This window comes from Fundulus heteroclitus, chromosome 23 (assembly GCF_011125445.2).
Source record: "Fundulus heteroclitus isolate FHET01 chromosome 23, MU-UCD_Fhet_4.1, whole genome shotgun sequence".
In the NCBI taxonomy this organism is placed as follows: Eukaryota; Metazoa; Chordata; class Actinopteri; order Cyprinodontiformes; family Fundulidae; genus Fundulus; species Fundulus heteroclitus.
In genome coordinates, this window is record NC_046383.1 from 12,253,390 (window position 1) to 12,270,170 (window position 16,781).

The following is a 16,781-nucleotide window of genomic DNA, read 5'->3' on the forward strand; positions in this document are numbered from 1 at the left end:
AATATCTGTTGTTTTCATAAGAATTACAGATGAAGAGGACTCAGCTGTACCATAGGTTCTCTGCAAAATAAATAAGCAATCAGGTGAACTTCAGCCAGGATATCAAAATAACTTTTTGAAAAGTAGACCACAAGCAACTTAAAGGGTGTCAATGCTGTTGTTTAGACACAATAAGTGAAAACAGAGGATTTTTAACTGACTGAGTAGCTGACTGAGCAGCTGAATGAGTGGCCTGGCGACAGATATTTTCACTAAAACCCGGAAGATAGAGCACATCGCCCCAGTTCTAAAGTCCTTACACTGGCTCCCTGTATCTTAGAGAATAGACTTTAAAATACTTTTGTTAGTCTATAAATCAGTAAACAGCTTAGCACCTAAATACATTAAAGACCTGTTGTTGCTGCATCAACTCTCCAGAACACTCGGATCTTCTGGTTCTGGTCTGCTCTGCATACCCAGAACCAGAACCAAACGTGGAGAAGCAGCATTCCGCAGATCTGGAACAAACTTCCAGAAAACTGCAAATCAGCCGAAACACTGAGTTCATTTAAACCAAGACTGAAAACCTGTTTAGAGTTTCTTTCAGCCATAATAACAGCAACAATGACCAACATATTTGATGTGTATTGATGTTTTCACCTGATACAATTTAATGTTTGTACCGGTCTCACAAACAGCGTCCGTTTTGATGTGTTTCATGTTTCTATGATGTAAAGTGCTTTGAACCACTTTGCTGCTGAAATGTGCGACACAAGTAAACTTGACTTGTGCTGAAAGAAGAAATTTAATGTGATGTTAAGATGTCACGCTACAAACAGCATGCCTGTTCAGCAGCCAACTGCAGTCTTACTGCACAGACTGCATTATTAACCAACTAATATTATCTTGTTATAACTTCTGTTACTTCATAAACAGCAGAATAGCAAGAAGTGATACTATTCCACACACTAGACAAGTGGAACTTCTAAATTCAGAATGTTCTTATCATATTTTTGATAAAAACAAATAGATTATATTTAGCTGTGATATGTCCTTTTTCGCAGCACATTGCATTGCTGTTTTAGGTAAAATGAATTAGTGTGGTTCTAATAAGTCTTTGTTTAAATTTATAGTTGCAGTGACTCCAAAATGAAGAGCATGATAAATTATTGCCTTAAATAACATACTTGCATGACTACACACATCATGTACTACAAATGCACAGCAACACAACCTTGATATTTCTTTTAACATTCAGTATTTTTGAGTTCAAACCAGCCATCACTTATTTTCTTGTATTTTCTTATTTCATGTACAAGAAATGAAGTCATGGTCCTTTGGCATTTGCTTTTTTTACTAAATCTAATGGAAAATTTGTGCAATTACTTGAGAATTCACCTATTCACACCCTGACTGTGGTGTTAGTAGCCACAGCTGCCCTGGGGCAGACAGACTGAGACGAGGCTGCCATACATCGGCGCCACCGGCCAGCAGGTAATTCAGGTGAAGTGTCTTGCCCAAGGACGAAACGACTTAGATGGTTGGAGCGGGAGATCGAACCAGCAACTTGCCGAATGTAGGATGAACTCCCTAACTCCTACACCACTGCTGCCCAAAAAGAAGACTAAATGTTGAAACCAATCGAAAATGTTATTTTTTTCAGGTTATTTCAGGGGCTTAATTTTCTTCTTTTTAAAATAAATATTTCCCTCCCTAAGAGATTTTATTTTGCTATCCCAGTTGAATTATAAAGAACACATGTCACAGTAAGGTTGGAGAGTGAAGAGTGGCTGGAGTACCCTGGAAAAACCTGCACACGTACTGGGATATCATTGAAACTCCACACCCAAAGACCCAAGGAGCTGAAATTTGAAGTAAAAACATTTTCCGTGTAAGGGGGCAGTTCTAACCACCAAGTAGCCCCAGCAGAAAAAAAAAGTAAAAAATGAAAATGTGTATCTCTGGAATACTGTGCAAAATAATGGGAAAACAGCTTTCAGTTTAGAAAACTGTGTCTGATTTTTATATGTTTTGGAGTTAAAAGCTGAATTAAAACACATACGGTTCAATAAAGAAACAGGAAAAGGATAATCTCTTCACACCCCATGTGTTAACCAAACCAAATCCAGCTTTTCTGTAAGCACGGTTTATTGGCACACATAATGGTAAAGCATACATACCAGACATCAGATATGACACTGAACACCTCTGCTATATAATGTACAAATGGTGTCTAATAATACTAGGCTCAAACATATTTCCAAATGTGTTAGCTTCCTTACAAATACACAAATAAATACCCATTAGATCCAGTTGTAGTTGTAAGACATCTGTCATTGTCTTCTTGCCCGTTTTTAAACAAACCAAACAAAAAGATCAGGGATATACTGGGGTATCGATTCAATTGAAGATTAAAGAACAATCGTGAACACAAACACAGGGGTCTTAAAGCATTTCTGTGGGGTGGATGAGATTTTATATCAATATTAAAATGTAGAAATAGTTTATTTCCTTCAGTTTGTCATAAAGTAATCAACAAGTATGATCATGTGTCTGTGTGGGTTTTCATTAATTTCTGGCTTTGGTTCTGGTACTAGCTAGAGAGGTCTAGGAACATGAGAAGTTTTGGTTCAAAATAAAGCACCCAGCATCCATCCAAACCACCCAACAGAAATGAGAAACTGGTAGAAAACAAAAACAGCTGCCATATCCAAACTGCTTTCAGTGGCTGATTTACAGTGGACAAAATAGATTCCACCTCTATTTACAGAGCTACAAACCTTGTTACAGTGTTCCCAAACTGACCAACAGAAAAAAGAAAAAGAACAACCGATGCGTTTCAAAGAGCACATTAATCAAACCAAATAAAAAGTGTATAAAATCATGCAGGAGAAGGATTTCGTATCAGTTTGGGAGTAGGTCATTAAAGGGAAAGAAGTCCTACTTTCCAGGAATAATAATAATAATAATAATTAAAAAAAATAATAAAGCGTCAACATGTGTCAGCAAAGTTCACAAACTGATTGGCAAAATTACAATGTGACTTCAAAGGATTCAGAAAGAAGCAAAATACCAATAGACTACAAACACAATCAAACTGGTTTGCATGAAATCACAATCTGTGACAACCGCAGTAACGTTAAGAAAACAATTCCAGGACGAGATTTTCCTCATTTGAAAAAGCATCCACTTTGTAGAGATCTTTTATTTCCTCTTAATTGGAAATGAAACTCGAGCAACAGTAGAAACAAACCAACGGCCGACTGAATTTCCAATAAAAATGCAATTGCCTCCAACAATGTTTCATTTGAGTCCAATGTGGTGAGACACTTCCATGGGCTCTGCTGGCTGCTGAAAACCACCTTCCCTTCACCCGCTTTCTATTTGAGAGACATTTTGTTTGTTGTTTTTACTCTTCTTTCCTTCCCACTGTCCGCGGTCAGCGTGATGACTTGTGACCTGCAGGTCAACCAATCACAGCTGAGGTATTCCACCAGACAGCAGGCTTGTATCTGAGGGTCCAAGAAGGAGAATTTGATCCACAGTTTCCCCCCTGAAGGAAAAAGTCGCTCTGCAATAATCATTTTTATGTTACATTGCATACGTCTTGTACGCGTTTGTTGTCTGTAGATACTTCGGAGCAGTTCAGCCAGTTCTGTGTGTGTGTGTGTGTGTTTGTTTTTTTTTTTAAAGAAATTATACAATGATTCAGAGAAGAAAACATCCCGGATGACACAGTTTGGCTAGACATACCAGTGATGAGTTTGCAGACGGGTGAATTTGTTATGTGCCATAGAAGCGCTGCCCTCAGGGTGAGGAGGAGATGTTTAAATGTCTAACCCACATGGAGCCAAGGATCTGTTGTTTTCTTCTTTTATTTCATTGGTTTATGAGATTTTTACTGCGAGGGCTGGGGCGCCGTGCTCTCGGGCTTGCTGTCCTGGGCGGCAGGGGGTTTGCTGCTCCAGGGGGCGTTGTTTCCCAGAGCTGGGGAGCTGTTGAAATCGTCCTCGTCGTCCAGGCCGTTGGTGGCGTCGTACTGCGTGTTCTCCAGGCGGGTGATCAGACGCTCATCCTCGTCCCCAAACTCCCCGCCCATGAGGGTCGGCTCGCCGACGACCATCACGTCCTGCAGAGGTGGAGAGGGAAGGGAAACGGCTTGATCAACCAAAACTCGTTCTCATAAAAATGTTTTTAAAAAAATGTGTAATTCAAACTATTTTACGTCTACAAAACTGTGAAATACAGGGCTGTGAAAAAGTATTTGCTCCCTTAGAGATTTGTTTTCTTCTTTCCTTCTTGTAACACTTAAATATATATCAGATGGTCAGATAATTGGTAATACCAAAGATAACTTTTGCAAATATAAAATGCAGATTTAAAATTCTGAGTTTAATTTACTAAAGGAAAAAAAACTTTTAAAGGTAGGGCTGGACTATATATCGCAAATATATTGTTATGGCAATATTAAAATCCCAAAGGGCTGTTTACAGTGCAACAACTTTGGCCTATAAAAGGCCAGTGTTATGATCTTTTACATAATAATGTAATATTTAGCCAGTTGGACAGAGCCTTATGGCAGCAGATTCTCCCACAGGACACAAATGTCATTGTCCAAAACACTTTAAGTCACAAAGTTTAGGGCACAGATTGATTAAAAGATATACACAAGAAAGACAGGGCATAAGAAATTGGGCATATATTGTACTGTAACTGATATCGTCATCGCAATATTCACCAATATTATCAGCATAGCAAGATTTTCTTAAGTTGTGGCGCACTAATAAACCCATCCTGGCCCTATTTACAAAACCTGTTTAATGATCTGAAGCACATCAGTGTGACAAAAATGAACAAAAAAACAGAAGAACTCTGTTAGGAGGCAAATACTTTTCACAGCGTTGTAGTTGCTGCAAACCGCTTCTTATTTCTTTATAACTTCTATAAAAAAATTTCTTTCCTCTGAGAAAGAAACATTTTCAAATTTGTAAAATTGTCTATTATTGTATACATAACATTGATTTATTCCTTAAGTTTAGAAGTAAGTTCATTGCCTGAATGATTTGCAGGTTACAGTTTAACAGCTTAAGGTTCCTCTGAAAATGCTCAGCTAAAGGACTAATAACACTTTGAAAAGTTCAAATGATTTTTGTTTTATTTGGTTGTGGACACTAATAAATTAAAGTATTAAAGCATTAAAGTTAAATTGAGCATAGCAAAGTCTGCTTCCTGATAAGGCAACATGCTGCTTTGTTTTCTATCTGAACTTGTTAGTTCACATTGTCCTGTTTTCTGTGTCCTATTGGTCTTTGTTTTGTTTTATTTTCTATTCCTAATTTTATGAATTTCATCATATAGTGATCTCTCAGCAATCTCTGGCTTGGGTTTTGAAGAACACAAAAAACGAAAGCACTTTTTAAAAAGCGATAAAGTGTTTTTGATTATGCCCTGGAACCAACATATGCAGCCAAGAGGCGATTTGAAATGTTAATTGAACGGAAACAATCATCACAGCAGAAACAAATGCATATATTTTTTATCTGATTCTCAGACCAAAGCACCACCGGAACCTCAAAGGGACACTACGGTACTTAAAGAGACTTTTAATAGTGCTTCCATTACTTTAAACAAATGATGATGTTTGTTATGATATCATCGGCCACCTTTAAACTGAAATACCATAAGGGCAAAAAGATAAATGTTGACTTTTAAAAGGCCTTTATGGTTATATGAGGTTTTCTGTCTGATAGAGAAACATCCAGCTGCTCCACACTGAACGCTGAGTGTCTTCCTGCTTTAAATGCAGACCCCCTGCCTGCAGGTGAATGACAGCAAATGTGTGTTTGAGTGTGTTTAGTACAAGTGCGGCTGTATCCAGTGAACCCATCCGAATGGGCGACCCCTCTTGGTGCTCCCCGTGCAAATGAAACCTTCCCGTCCACCGAGTGGATACCCCTGGTGCTCTGTACCCGGGCCCGATCAATACTCATCATGTAAGACATATTTCACAGAGATAGCCCTCTCACGCTGGGTCATGGAAAAGATGGAGAGAGATTCATCCATTATCTACTGATATCTGTGACTCGCGAGATGCGAAGGAATCCTGATGGAGAGGGATGCTCCCTGGAAGTGCTTGTGTTTAGTCATTTTAAACTCCTGTGCAAAAATAATCAGCGCCGTGCAATAAATTATTTCAAGCACCGATCAATAAGGACCTCAATTACAGCTATATCTATTTGGGAGTTCTCGTGTCTCATCCTTTGTTGCCGGCGAGAGTCTGGACCTGCAATAGTAACCTGGGAGCAAGCCGTACGGTTAAATGGAGTGCATGCTTCACTGGCCATGTGTGTCAACGCTGCCTGGTTGGGAGATCTCACTCTCCGCAGCCATCTCCGCCGCAACAAATACACAAATATAAGCCACGAACGTGCATGTGCATTGGACAGAAGCCAAGACAAACCCACCGCATAACCGCGCCGTTGCAAACAGTTCCACACAAAGGCAGATGAATGCAGATTAACCCTGTCTGCACGACACAACCTGCTCCTGTCTTGAAAACAACAAAACGCGCGCACACTTTGATGGCAAAGACAACAAGGAAATCCAGCTCATGAATCCGAGCCATCTCCACCCTCTCCCCCCCCCCCCCCCCCCCAGCGACCACTTCTACACCTCTCTATGCCTTAATCAGGCTAATTAATTTAGGTGAGCTTTTCAACTAAATGACAATATCCACACTGATTTGTCAATTTGCATAGCTAATTAAGTCATTAGCTAAAAATGTACTGATTGCCAACAAGCCTTGCATTCACCATCTGTTCCTGTGAGGAGGCCTGTCAACCTACCTCTGGCCAATTTTAGGCAACCCTCTCCCCCCACCACCACCTCTTGAAAAAACTCCCTCCGACGATAACAGCTGGTGGCTAGTCTGAGACTGGGGAGAGCTAATTGTGAGCTAATTAATGCTGTCTACTTGTCTACTCATCTTGTTAGAGGAGTTTTCTTTCGCACTAGCCGAGCGGGGAGATTTTGAATGGGCCAACGCAGAGACATACCCCCCCCCCCCCCCTCTTCTCACTTGATTTCCCTGAGTGTTGCATTAGCATGTTTTCACAGAGATCAGCAGAGGGGAGCGAGAAGGACGAGTCTGCTCCTCCTCGGACCTCCAAAACAACAAGTGGGAATCTGGTGGGATAGGGAAAGGATGGAGAGGGTCGCTCAAAGCAGGACAACCAGGCGACTGATTCATTCATTCCTTTATGGATCACGTGAAAAACAACCTCGTTTGCACCACGAAGCTATACAGCCAGAAAGAAACTCTGCGATAAAAAAGAAGGTTCCCAAAATGAATAAACTTTGTAAAAACAATGATCAAATAACAAATTATTACAATTATTCAGGGTAAAAAGTCTCAATTTTGAACATCTTTGACCGGACCGTAAGCACAAGATTGCTTATTGCCTGATCGACTTTTCAAAAACATTTACCTACAGGCCATTTAAGACAGATCTAGCATTACAACGATTAGGATGGGAATTTCTCTTATTAGGCTTCATTTTCTTGCAACAAATTTGTCTGGCTGACAGTGTTTTAAACCGTGTTCTAATGAACTTATTTTCATTTGAAGAACCTGTCATAGCTCAGCTGGGCTGTGGAGCTGGAGACTTCATACTGAGTGGATTTCAAAGATGTTGGATCGGTGTTAGAGAAACTGGTAATTTACTTTTTTTTTTTTTTTGGTCAGAATATTTAAAGATTTTTTTTTTTTAACTCATTCTTTCTTATTCAATAAATCCCTGTCAGAACCTTGCTATGAATAATCTTGCTAATGCAGGAAACTATACATCTAAAATCAAAGCACAATAAAAAGAGAATGCAGGGATTAGAATCTGATTCTTTTGGATGCGGGTCTGGAAATGGTTGCAGAGAAAATAATTTGCTCACTTCCTGATGGGCATCCAATCCAATGTGCTGGCGGAATCAATTGTTTTAGGAATGATTGTAATGCTTTTTCTCACACATAATTATTGTATTTAATAATCACTTCACGTCACTCTTTGCAAGGCTCAGAGATTATTCAACAGGCAAAAAGCTTTGAACTCCAGAGAAACCTGCTAAACAGTTCCAGTCAGAAGTATCCATACGCTCATCAACGGCATTAATGTCATATTATTTTGGAACCTTAAATGAGTTTTGGTTGTATTTCTTTTTTTCAGGTGCACAAGTTTCAATTTAATGAGGATTTTTCCTTATGTTAATTAAAAGTTTTGTATATTATCAGTTGGTATCACAGCCTCCCACTTTCTATGACCATCTACAAGATCCTGGTATAATTTCAGCTCGTCTTTATTGAGAGGCATTCCCCTGTCTTCATTATTCCAGATGTTTTCTATAGGGCATCAGTACCAAAGGGCAGGGAAACGTGTCCTCAGTATGATGCTAACTCTCCCCATGCTTGGCAGATGTCACAAGTTTAAAAGCTTCACCTTCACTTGTCCTTGCAGCCAGGTAGCTCAAAGAATCCCCCTCAGGCAGGCACTGCCTTCTTAGTCAGCATACTCACAAGCCATACTGATGGTGTACTGTCTCGACTTTGGAAAGTGATGCTGGAGTTCAGGCTAACACCGGTTTATGGTAAGTTTCAGTGTTGGTGGTTCCTGGGTTGGACATCGTCTTTCCTTTCATTAAATTAAAGATTAAATCAAGAACCTTGACTGTCACCATGTTTTACTATTGGGACATTTTTTGAGACAGACAGAAATTTGGACGGACATTTTGCCCAAACACCCTTAAATTTACCGCATGGCCTCTTCAAAGCTATGACCTCGACCCTATTGAAAATTTGTGGACTACACTCAGAAGCCAGATTTGTGGCAGGAAACCAACCAACTTAAATTGACTTTACCGATTCTACATGTGGTCAAATATCTAGCCAGAATCAGGCCAGCAGCTCCTTTGACGACCACGACAAGTGTGCAGTTCAGGCCCAACTTGCTATGGGATATTTAACATTTTAGATAAGGTTTAACTAAACAGTAGTGTGTGTATAAAAACACAACCTGCTATATTCAACTAATGAATCCATTTATTTCTTTTTTTAATGCTAATAAAAAATGTTTGATCCCTAATCATTAAACCTCCTAAAAAACAGCAGTTTAAATTAAAGCTCAAAATAAGTTTAAAACTCCTGTCCATCATGAGTGTATGCACATTTCTGACCTGAACTGCATATGCTACAATATGAAGGCTATATAAATGTAGTGTAAAAGTGGAGTAATAGATTATAAAACAAGACAATTCAAAGATGATTTCAGTCTCCTAGGTGAAAAACGTCTCAACAGCTTGCGCCTTTTGCTCTCCTGGAAGACCTTCATACATGTTCGTACCTGTGACCACTAGAGGTCAGTGTTGCTCATTCTATGAACCCCCTCTCCATCAGCACCAGTAACCCCCCCTCTTCCAGTTGCCAGGGTCCACTCCTTATTGTTATTGGACTCACGTAGGCTTATGTTCAGCCACAAACGAACAACTTCTCAGACAAAGACAGCAGGCGCGCAACATATGTAACCAGCATGTTACCGACCGCGCTGCCCGTCTTTAAGAGTTGTGTGAATGCACGACACAAGTGGGGATGTGTACATGTGTGTGTTTGTGCGAGTGGGTGGGTAGGTAGGTGGAGGTGATGAGGAAGGGGAAGAGGGAATGGGGGTGGCTCGGGTTCAATGATGGAGCAAAGACGGAGCATGTGAAGGAGGAGGAGGAGAAGGGGGGGGTGTATACAGATATCTGTGATAATGAGAGCTGGCACAGAGCCACGCTGCCTCCCAAAGAGAAAACAATTTGCGAGCGCTGTGTGTATATGTGCATGAGATGTACATTATGTATGGGTGAGACGAAGGCAGGCAGGTAAAAGAATAAGAAAAGATGAGGCAGCCCGAGTCCGTCCTGTAAATATAGAGGGGTCAGTGCAGAAAGTGTGTAGGCTACCAAGGGTGTGGGACATTTAACACTACTGTACAGCTAGAAGAACAACAAAATAGTACATTTGTGCATTCACTCAGTCATAAAACTGGTCTCCTTTCTTCAAACCCGTTTAAAAGGACTAAAATATTCTGGATGCCAGCCCCCTTCAATAACATATCAAACACCAAACCTGCTTCTAGTGAGCACAGAGTAAAAATTCTTCTCCTAACGTCTGTAGAGTAAAATAACTTGGTTGAAGTGGGAGAAAAAGCAGTTCTTGTCAAAATTTGAAAAAAAATAAAATAAATTTGTAACAATGGTTGTAATGCAATGTAAGTGGGGCTGGCCTAAGGCAAGTATGAACTAAGCCCCTACATGGGACCATGATAGTTTACAAAATAACTGATTTGAAAGAATTTCAACATCTTAATCGCATCAAATCAATTGATAAAGCATTTAATCTGAGCAGTATTGACCCTGTAGGTGAAGAGTACTCTGTGTAAACATATGAAGTCAAATGTTCATAGTTTAACAGCTAACTCCAGGGAATCGATGCATTAATAACCTACTACTGTGGTTTAAGAATCTCTGTCTCTTGGGTTTCTTGGAGTCACCTTATATCCACACTCTGTTTGCAACTAAACTAGAAGTTTGTGAATGTAAGTGCATTTAATTAAACCTCCCCAACTATCCTGAGCTAGTACTTAAACGGCATAGACCAGAGAGCAAAGCTGTAAGTTAGAAAAACTTTCTGCAATTTATTACCATCTTTTACATTCTAAACACTTTATGTTGTATTTATTTAATTAATCTAACGAATGATGAACAACTGATTGGTCTAATTATAATACAATCAAATTAAGGAATTGTTGACTAACCTGTTATCTCCATATCTACCATCTGCAAACAATTAAGCAGGGAGTTGCTGCGGTGGCTTCCAACTTAAATTCAAATTTGATCCCCAATAAACCGTGGGCCGTCCCCGAGTCTCCGTCTGGTTCCTACATGCAGGTCTTTTACAATCTCCCCCCTTTTTTTATAATTTATGATAAGATTAGGTCTTGTTTTTGAGACAAATGAACTGTATATGGACATCTTTACTGCCAGAGTGGGCAGACACTGTATAGAAAGCCAGTAACAGCCTTAAATTTCCCATTAGGCTGAATTAGTGCCGAGGACAAGACGAACGCACATTAATGCCAACCAGCGACACCTTAACAAAAACAAATTCCTTTTATGTTTTGTATCAGTGCACTTTTCGCTGCTCTGAAATGATCTGTGCGGAGGAACAGCGGAGTGCTGTGCCGGCGCGCCTACAGAACAGTAAATTGGAAGCTGGGGAGTGAATGTAATACAGCATGTGTATAATGAGCATTGTGTGGAATAAAAGAGCCTCTGCAGACAGCACACTCACAGCGGCATCCAATCCTCCGGGGAGGTGCCAGGCATGTGGTGAAACACTGAACTGTTTAGGCGGCTGTTTAACCTTTAAGTACGCCAAGTAACCTTTTATAAAGCCGTGTCGCCGGATCAGGCACTTTAAAACTAAGACAGGTTATGACGCTGCATGCCTTTAAAATTCATTTCAATTCTTACAGGATTTAGTTCTTAAATCATTAAAAAGGTGTTGTTGTGATCGTTTACTGCTAATATAAAATAGTTTAATTACTCACGTGTCCACATTTATATAAAACTTCCTTATATAATAGTAAAAAACGCACTGAGTTGGAAATTGAAGTAGAGATTAAATAACAATAATGGATTTCTGATGTGGTTTTGGTGATTATTTTTTTTAATACAATGAAACACATTTAAAAAAGTAATCTTGTGAAAAAGTTAAATTAGATTTATGTTTATCACATGCAGATTGCAAAAGCAGAAATTACCGCATGTTTACTCTACCATGCTTTGTGAAAAGGTGTTAGAGGGAACATTGACTCCACTTTTAGCTTTATAAACAGCCAAGCTGCCTGACCAAAACTGGCACATATATAATGTTTAAGGTGCCGTTTATTACACATTCACACAGAAAGTATGTGTGTTTAAAGCCTGCTTGTTATGGCATTCACACCTTTGTGTAAATTAAAAAAGTACACACATGTACATCACCCCTCCACATTTATGGCCCCCAGTAAATACGTGTAAAAAACACCTAAATAAATGCATCTTTTATCGTGGTAACATAATCTCACCCTGTAAAATATAAAAACTTTCATTTGAAGCTATTTGTACAGTGGGTAAACACATTATATGTTAAGAATTATTATTATTATTTTTTTTTTTTTACAAAATCACAGGTTCCTTAATGATTGCCAATGCTATATAACACGGCTGGCTTGCGTTCCAATAGCATAGAAAAATTACTTTGATCCAGTTTACAAAAAATAACACACCAGTATCCTATTTGACACTGTGGCATAAACAACCTGGCTTCAAGCTAAGTCAGGCTTCTACAGATGCGTTGGACATGTCAAACAATTCTGCAGCATATATACCACGCATAGGAACTACTGCTGCAGAGTTTTCTGTTTCCACTCCTCTGAAAGGCAGCGGAAAATCTATTTAAATCAGCCTAATGATGTATGGGGAAGCTGTCAAGAAAACAAACTGCACGACACCTCCAGTCCAACCAGTGGCGGTGATAACAAACCAAAGGCATCATCAGCTGTTCCAGCACTTGCCTCAGGGTAGCTTTTGCCGCTCACTTCGGCCAATGAGCCTCCGTTTGAATAATCTACTTAAACCCCGCCTCCAACAACAATCCTGGGGTGTTCTGAAAGTCCAACCCACAGACCAGGGCATTTTATAAGGGAATTTGTGGGCGCAGAAAATTAAAATTACTCAGGTAAAAATATTTCCTAACACACTGAGGGCTTTTAGAATCCCAGTTAATTGTTGAACGTTTCTTTAATAGAAAAGGGGCCACAAAGGCCTACTTAAATAATTCTTCAAACCAGGATATACAAGAAAACATGTAATTTAAGTGAGGCAGATGTACTGTATACTAATCAATATAAGTCAGGAAATGGTGACAAGGAAATATACTCAACTAAATTTTTGCATATCATTGTCAGATCAAAAAGGACAAAAGTTTACAAACAGAACTATGACAAATAAGCCCAGACAAGGACTGTGTTTTATCTTGTCCCCAGGCACAGGGTGGAGGATGGTAAAGGAGGTAATAATAAAAAATCTCTAAAGCCCCCTTTTAGGCTGCATTCACACTGCGCAGAGTACTGTGTCCGCACAGAAAGGTTTGAGCGTAAAGATGAAAATGCAATGTAATAGGTGTTGTAATACCCATGCCAGGCCAGGGAGTGGCGCAGCAACATTGCCACAGAAGTAAAGAAGAATGAAGAAGAGCAGGGCGATAAAATAACAAATTAGTGTGTATTTCATGTTTTTGGATGTGCTTATTATTTTTAATCTGTCCTATCTCTTGTTTGTTTTTCTTCAAATTATTTTAATTATCCTGTGTATAAATGGTGCTGGTCGTTTTAATTTGCCTTTTCTTGCCTTGCTGGAATTGAAATGAAAATATTGGACTCTTACATCTTTACCAGAGTTGCCATGAATTGTGGAGTAGCTGTAATGTTATTGAGTTATTTATGCCACATAACTGAAATAATCTGCATTGATTTTTTTCAAACTTTTCTCAAGAAAAATAACAGATTGACTTATATTTGCATTTCCGACATGGAAATATACACACTTTACCTTAAACATTTCACAAAATGTGTTTGTTTTTATCTGCTAGCATGGTGCCATGCTTCACATCGATATCTGAGTAAAACTGAGTGCTCTTGGGCAGTCGTTGAGTTAACTGCCTTGCTCAAGGCCTTGGTCAGTATGGTGGCTGTGAGAGGTCAAACCGCTATTCTCACCGCCCACGTTTTTCTGTTTGCTTCCAAGATTTTCTTTCCTTTATTTAAAGCCCAAGGCTTCGGTCACTTGGATGAGCAACAGGGCCTCGTTGCTGATTGGTCGTTCAGAGACGGCTGCCGTTTTTCTGAGAACCAGGAGAGCATTTAGGAGGCAACTTTAATCATTAGTCACATGGCAACCCAGAGAAACAGTTACCTTCTAATGTTTCACTAAAACCCTTTTCTTGCATTTATCATTTCAAAATGTTATCATTTTATTTCCTTTCACATAACTTTTTTTTTTTTTTTTAGTTTTGAAGCATTTTCTTTCATTTGAACAAATAAATTAATCTGTGAAAGCTGAAATGCCATTAGGAATTTCTGGTGCTTGTCTGAAACCCTGCAAACATTCAACTGCGGCTACAGAAACCAATTAAGGCTCCTTTCTGAGATGCTCGAAGAAAAGCGACTGCTAAATGGCTGTATGTAAATAAAAAGAGGAGGCAAACCGAGAGGAGCCGATGCTTACAGGTACCTGACTGGAGAGGCTGAAGTTGGTGGCGGGCTGCGCTTCTTGCTGGCGGCGGTGCCCACGCTGCTGTTTGGCGCTGCTGGCTGAGTTCTTCCGTTTCCTCCTCTTCGTGGTCGTCTGTCGGGCAGGCTCAGCTTTGGCGCGACCAGCAAAGAGAAACAGAGGCCATGCCAAGAACATAATGCATACAGACGGAGACAAGGTGTAGGAGTGTGTGCAGAGTGTGCAGTGTGTAGGTGAGCTCATGCAAACTTGTTCCCGGCGCTTCTACACTTTAAAGGCATGCAGACAGACACCCCGCAGACATGTTACACAGATAACAGCCTCTATTAAACAAGGATGCATGCTTTGTTATCTTCAGAGGTGAAACCACACGAGCGTTAACATCTCCCACAACATGCAGTTATAAGAAAGAACCCATGTTTCATTGGCAGAGATGCTCAACTATGGACCCTGATGCGATTCAAAGTCCTCCAAAACAAGAGAAAGACTAGAGCAAGAAACACATTTGGAATCTAACTAGCATTGCTGCTCAGGTTTTATTCTTTCTATTGTGCATTGGTGAGTAATAGCTTTAATTACAAGTTCTAGCCAAGTCTTTGCATGCAGTAAACCTTCAGCACACGATCTATCAACAGGCAGCTGAGCTTGCACGTAAACATGTATTTCAGTCCATCCAAGCGAGCAACACACATGATGCTGCTTGACGTCGGAGAGCTTGACGATTGTTAGAGAAGAAGATACCTTTTTTGTGATTTGTGGGAAATATTTCCGTTTTGAAGTTCTGTGGGTGTCCAGCTGAAACCGGAGCCAAAAATCAGGTTTGTATTACTCGGTTGGTTAAACAGACAGAAGGATAACAGAGGTGACAACAGAGAATGGCTGAGCAGATGCTAATGACATCACTGGGTAACTCAGCATACATTAAGCAGCACGTGCAATTAAACTACAAGGGAAATCATTTGTTTTACAAAGTTACACAGGTAAATAGTTCAGCTTGTCCCTTCATCCCTCACTGTTTCACTCGCTTTTATAATGGAAGAGATGCAATGTGCATCATTTATGAGGTTTAGCAAATGCTCCCGACATTTGTTAGAAAGCATTATTCTTTTCAAATCTCTAGAGAAGACAAGAACATCCAGCCGTGATCTTCAAACAGATGTCTGAAAGTGAAATACATTTTTTGAGGTTCTCTCTAATCACGCCAAGGGAGATGCTCTCACATTCAGTTATAACAATCAGAGACTCATAATGCATACAGAAGCAGCACTATAAATCAGAGGCCAAACAATCAAAGGAGTTCTTATTCGTATCTAATCTTGTTTGATTCCTAAATTTGACAGACGTGTTTGTTTATAAAAAAAAAAAGAAAGGAAAAAAAAAAGACGGGCCTATTGTGAAAGACAATCATTTGTGTTATCCAACGGGTTTCCTCCGATGCTGAGCCTGTGACGCACAAATATCGCTTCCATTTCCACAGAAAGGACTTATCAGAGCATAAATGCGCCCGTGGCTTCCTTCCTGCCAAAATCCCAACCTGTGTCCGAGCTGGAGAAGAATCGCAGGAAAAGTGGAACAACACGCCGCCAATAAGGAAAAACCCCAATTTCAGCTAAACTGCAAAGATTGCGCCACAGATGTGTCAAGGTGTAAACGACTGAGATGAAATAACCTTTATTTAAGGGGTCAACACGGAGTGGAGTAATTTTAAAATAAAAATGCTGTGTTTTACCTTAAATTGTGTCATGAATTAGGCTTTACATTTAAAAGTATCATGCATAGAGGATTTCAAATATGCTTATCCTCTTCTACCATGAACACAAATAACTGTCAATGCAGCCAAGAGTCTTTATTATACTCATAAAATGCTTTCTTTTCCTTTCTCTCTGAGTTTTTTTTTTTTTTTTTTTTTCAGTTTCTTTGAAGAATGTCGTCGACGCTGGGGAGCCACTGTCCGGGGAGCAGGATCTGCGAGTTTGATTACAGCCGGCACTCTTAATTAAAGATACACAGGTCTGAGTCAAAGGCTTTTTGACTGGTGTTGGTTTTTAAAGACATCTCGTCACGCCTCGCTAAGCATTGCTGTAATTTGCAGCCACTCCAATGTGTCCAAAAAAAAAAAAAAAGAAGCGGCCTCGGCTTACTCCCTCTCCGGCTTAAGACCGCGCAGCCAATTTAAGCTCGGTACTTTTCAGAAACCAGCCTGCAAACATCAATCAAGGGCGCCTGAGAGGCCCGTTACAGATTGGCAGGGTTGGGATTCAAGAGGCAACCCTGAATTCTGATGATTTCATATACCTGACAGGCAAAAAATAAATATTTCAGGGATTAAGATGTATAATGGCAAATTTGGAACATAAATGATGCAATAAAACGCACTCTGAGTGCAAATATTCTTGCAGAGTGATGGATGGTGGAGTGGAAATAACAAGCTGTTTAAATGG

The 16,781-nt window shown here is 39.8% G+C and overlaps 1 protein-coding gene across 1 annotated transcript; it reads right to left on the reverse strand.

Moving 5' to 3' along the window:
- Nucleotides 1–2,109: 2,109 nt before the first annotated feature.
- Nucleotides 2,110–14,364, reverse strand: LOC118557402 (LIM domain-binding protein 2-like). Its single transcript, XM_036127355.1, has 2 exons — nt 14,341–14,364; nt 2,110–4,108 (listed from the first exon to the last, which is right to left on the reverse strand). The coding sequence occupies exon 2, from the start codon at nt 4,100–4,102 to the stop codon at nt 3,878–3,880; it is 225 nt and encodes a 74-aa protein (XP_035983248.1). The 5' UTR covers nt 4,103–4,108; nt 14,341–14,364; the 3' UTR covers nt 2,110–3,877.
- Nucleotides 14,365–16,781: the final 2,417 nt, after the last annotated feature.

Bases quoted from the DNA above. Each gene is read 5' to 3' on its own strand.
- LOC118557402 (XM_036127355.1), bottom strand. From the start codon at position 4,102: ATGGTCGTCGGCGAGCCGACCCTCATGGGCGGGGAGTTTGGGGACGAG.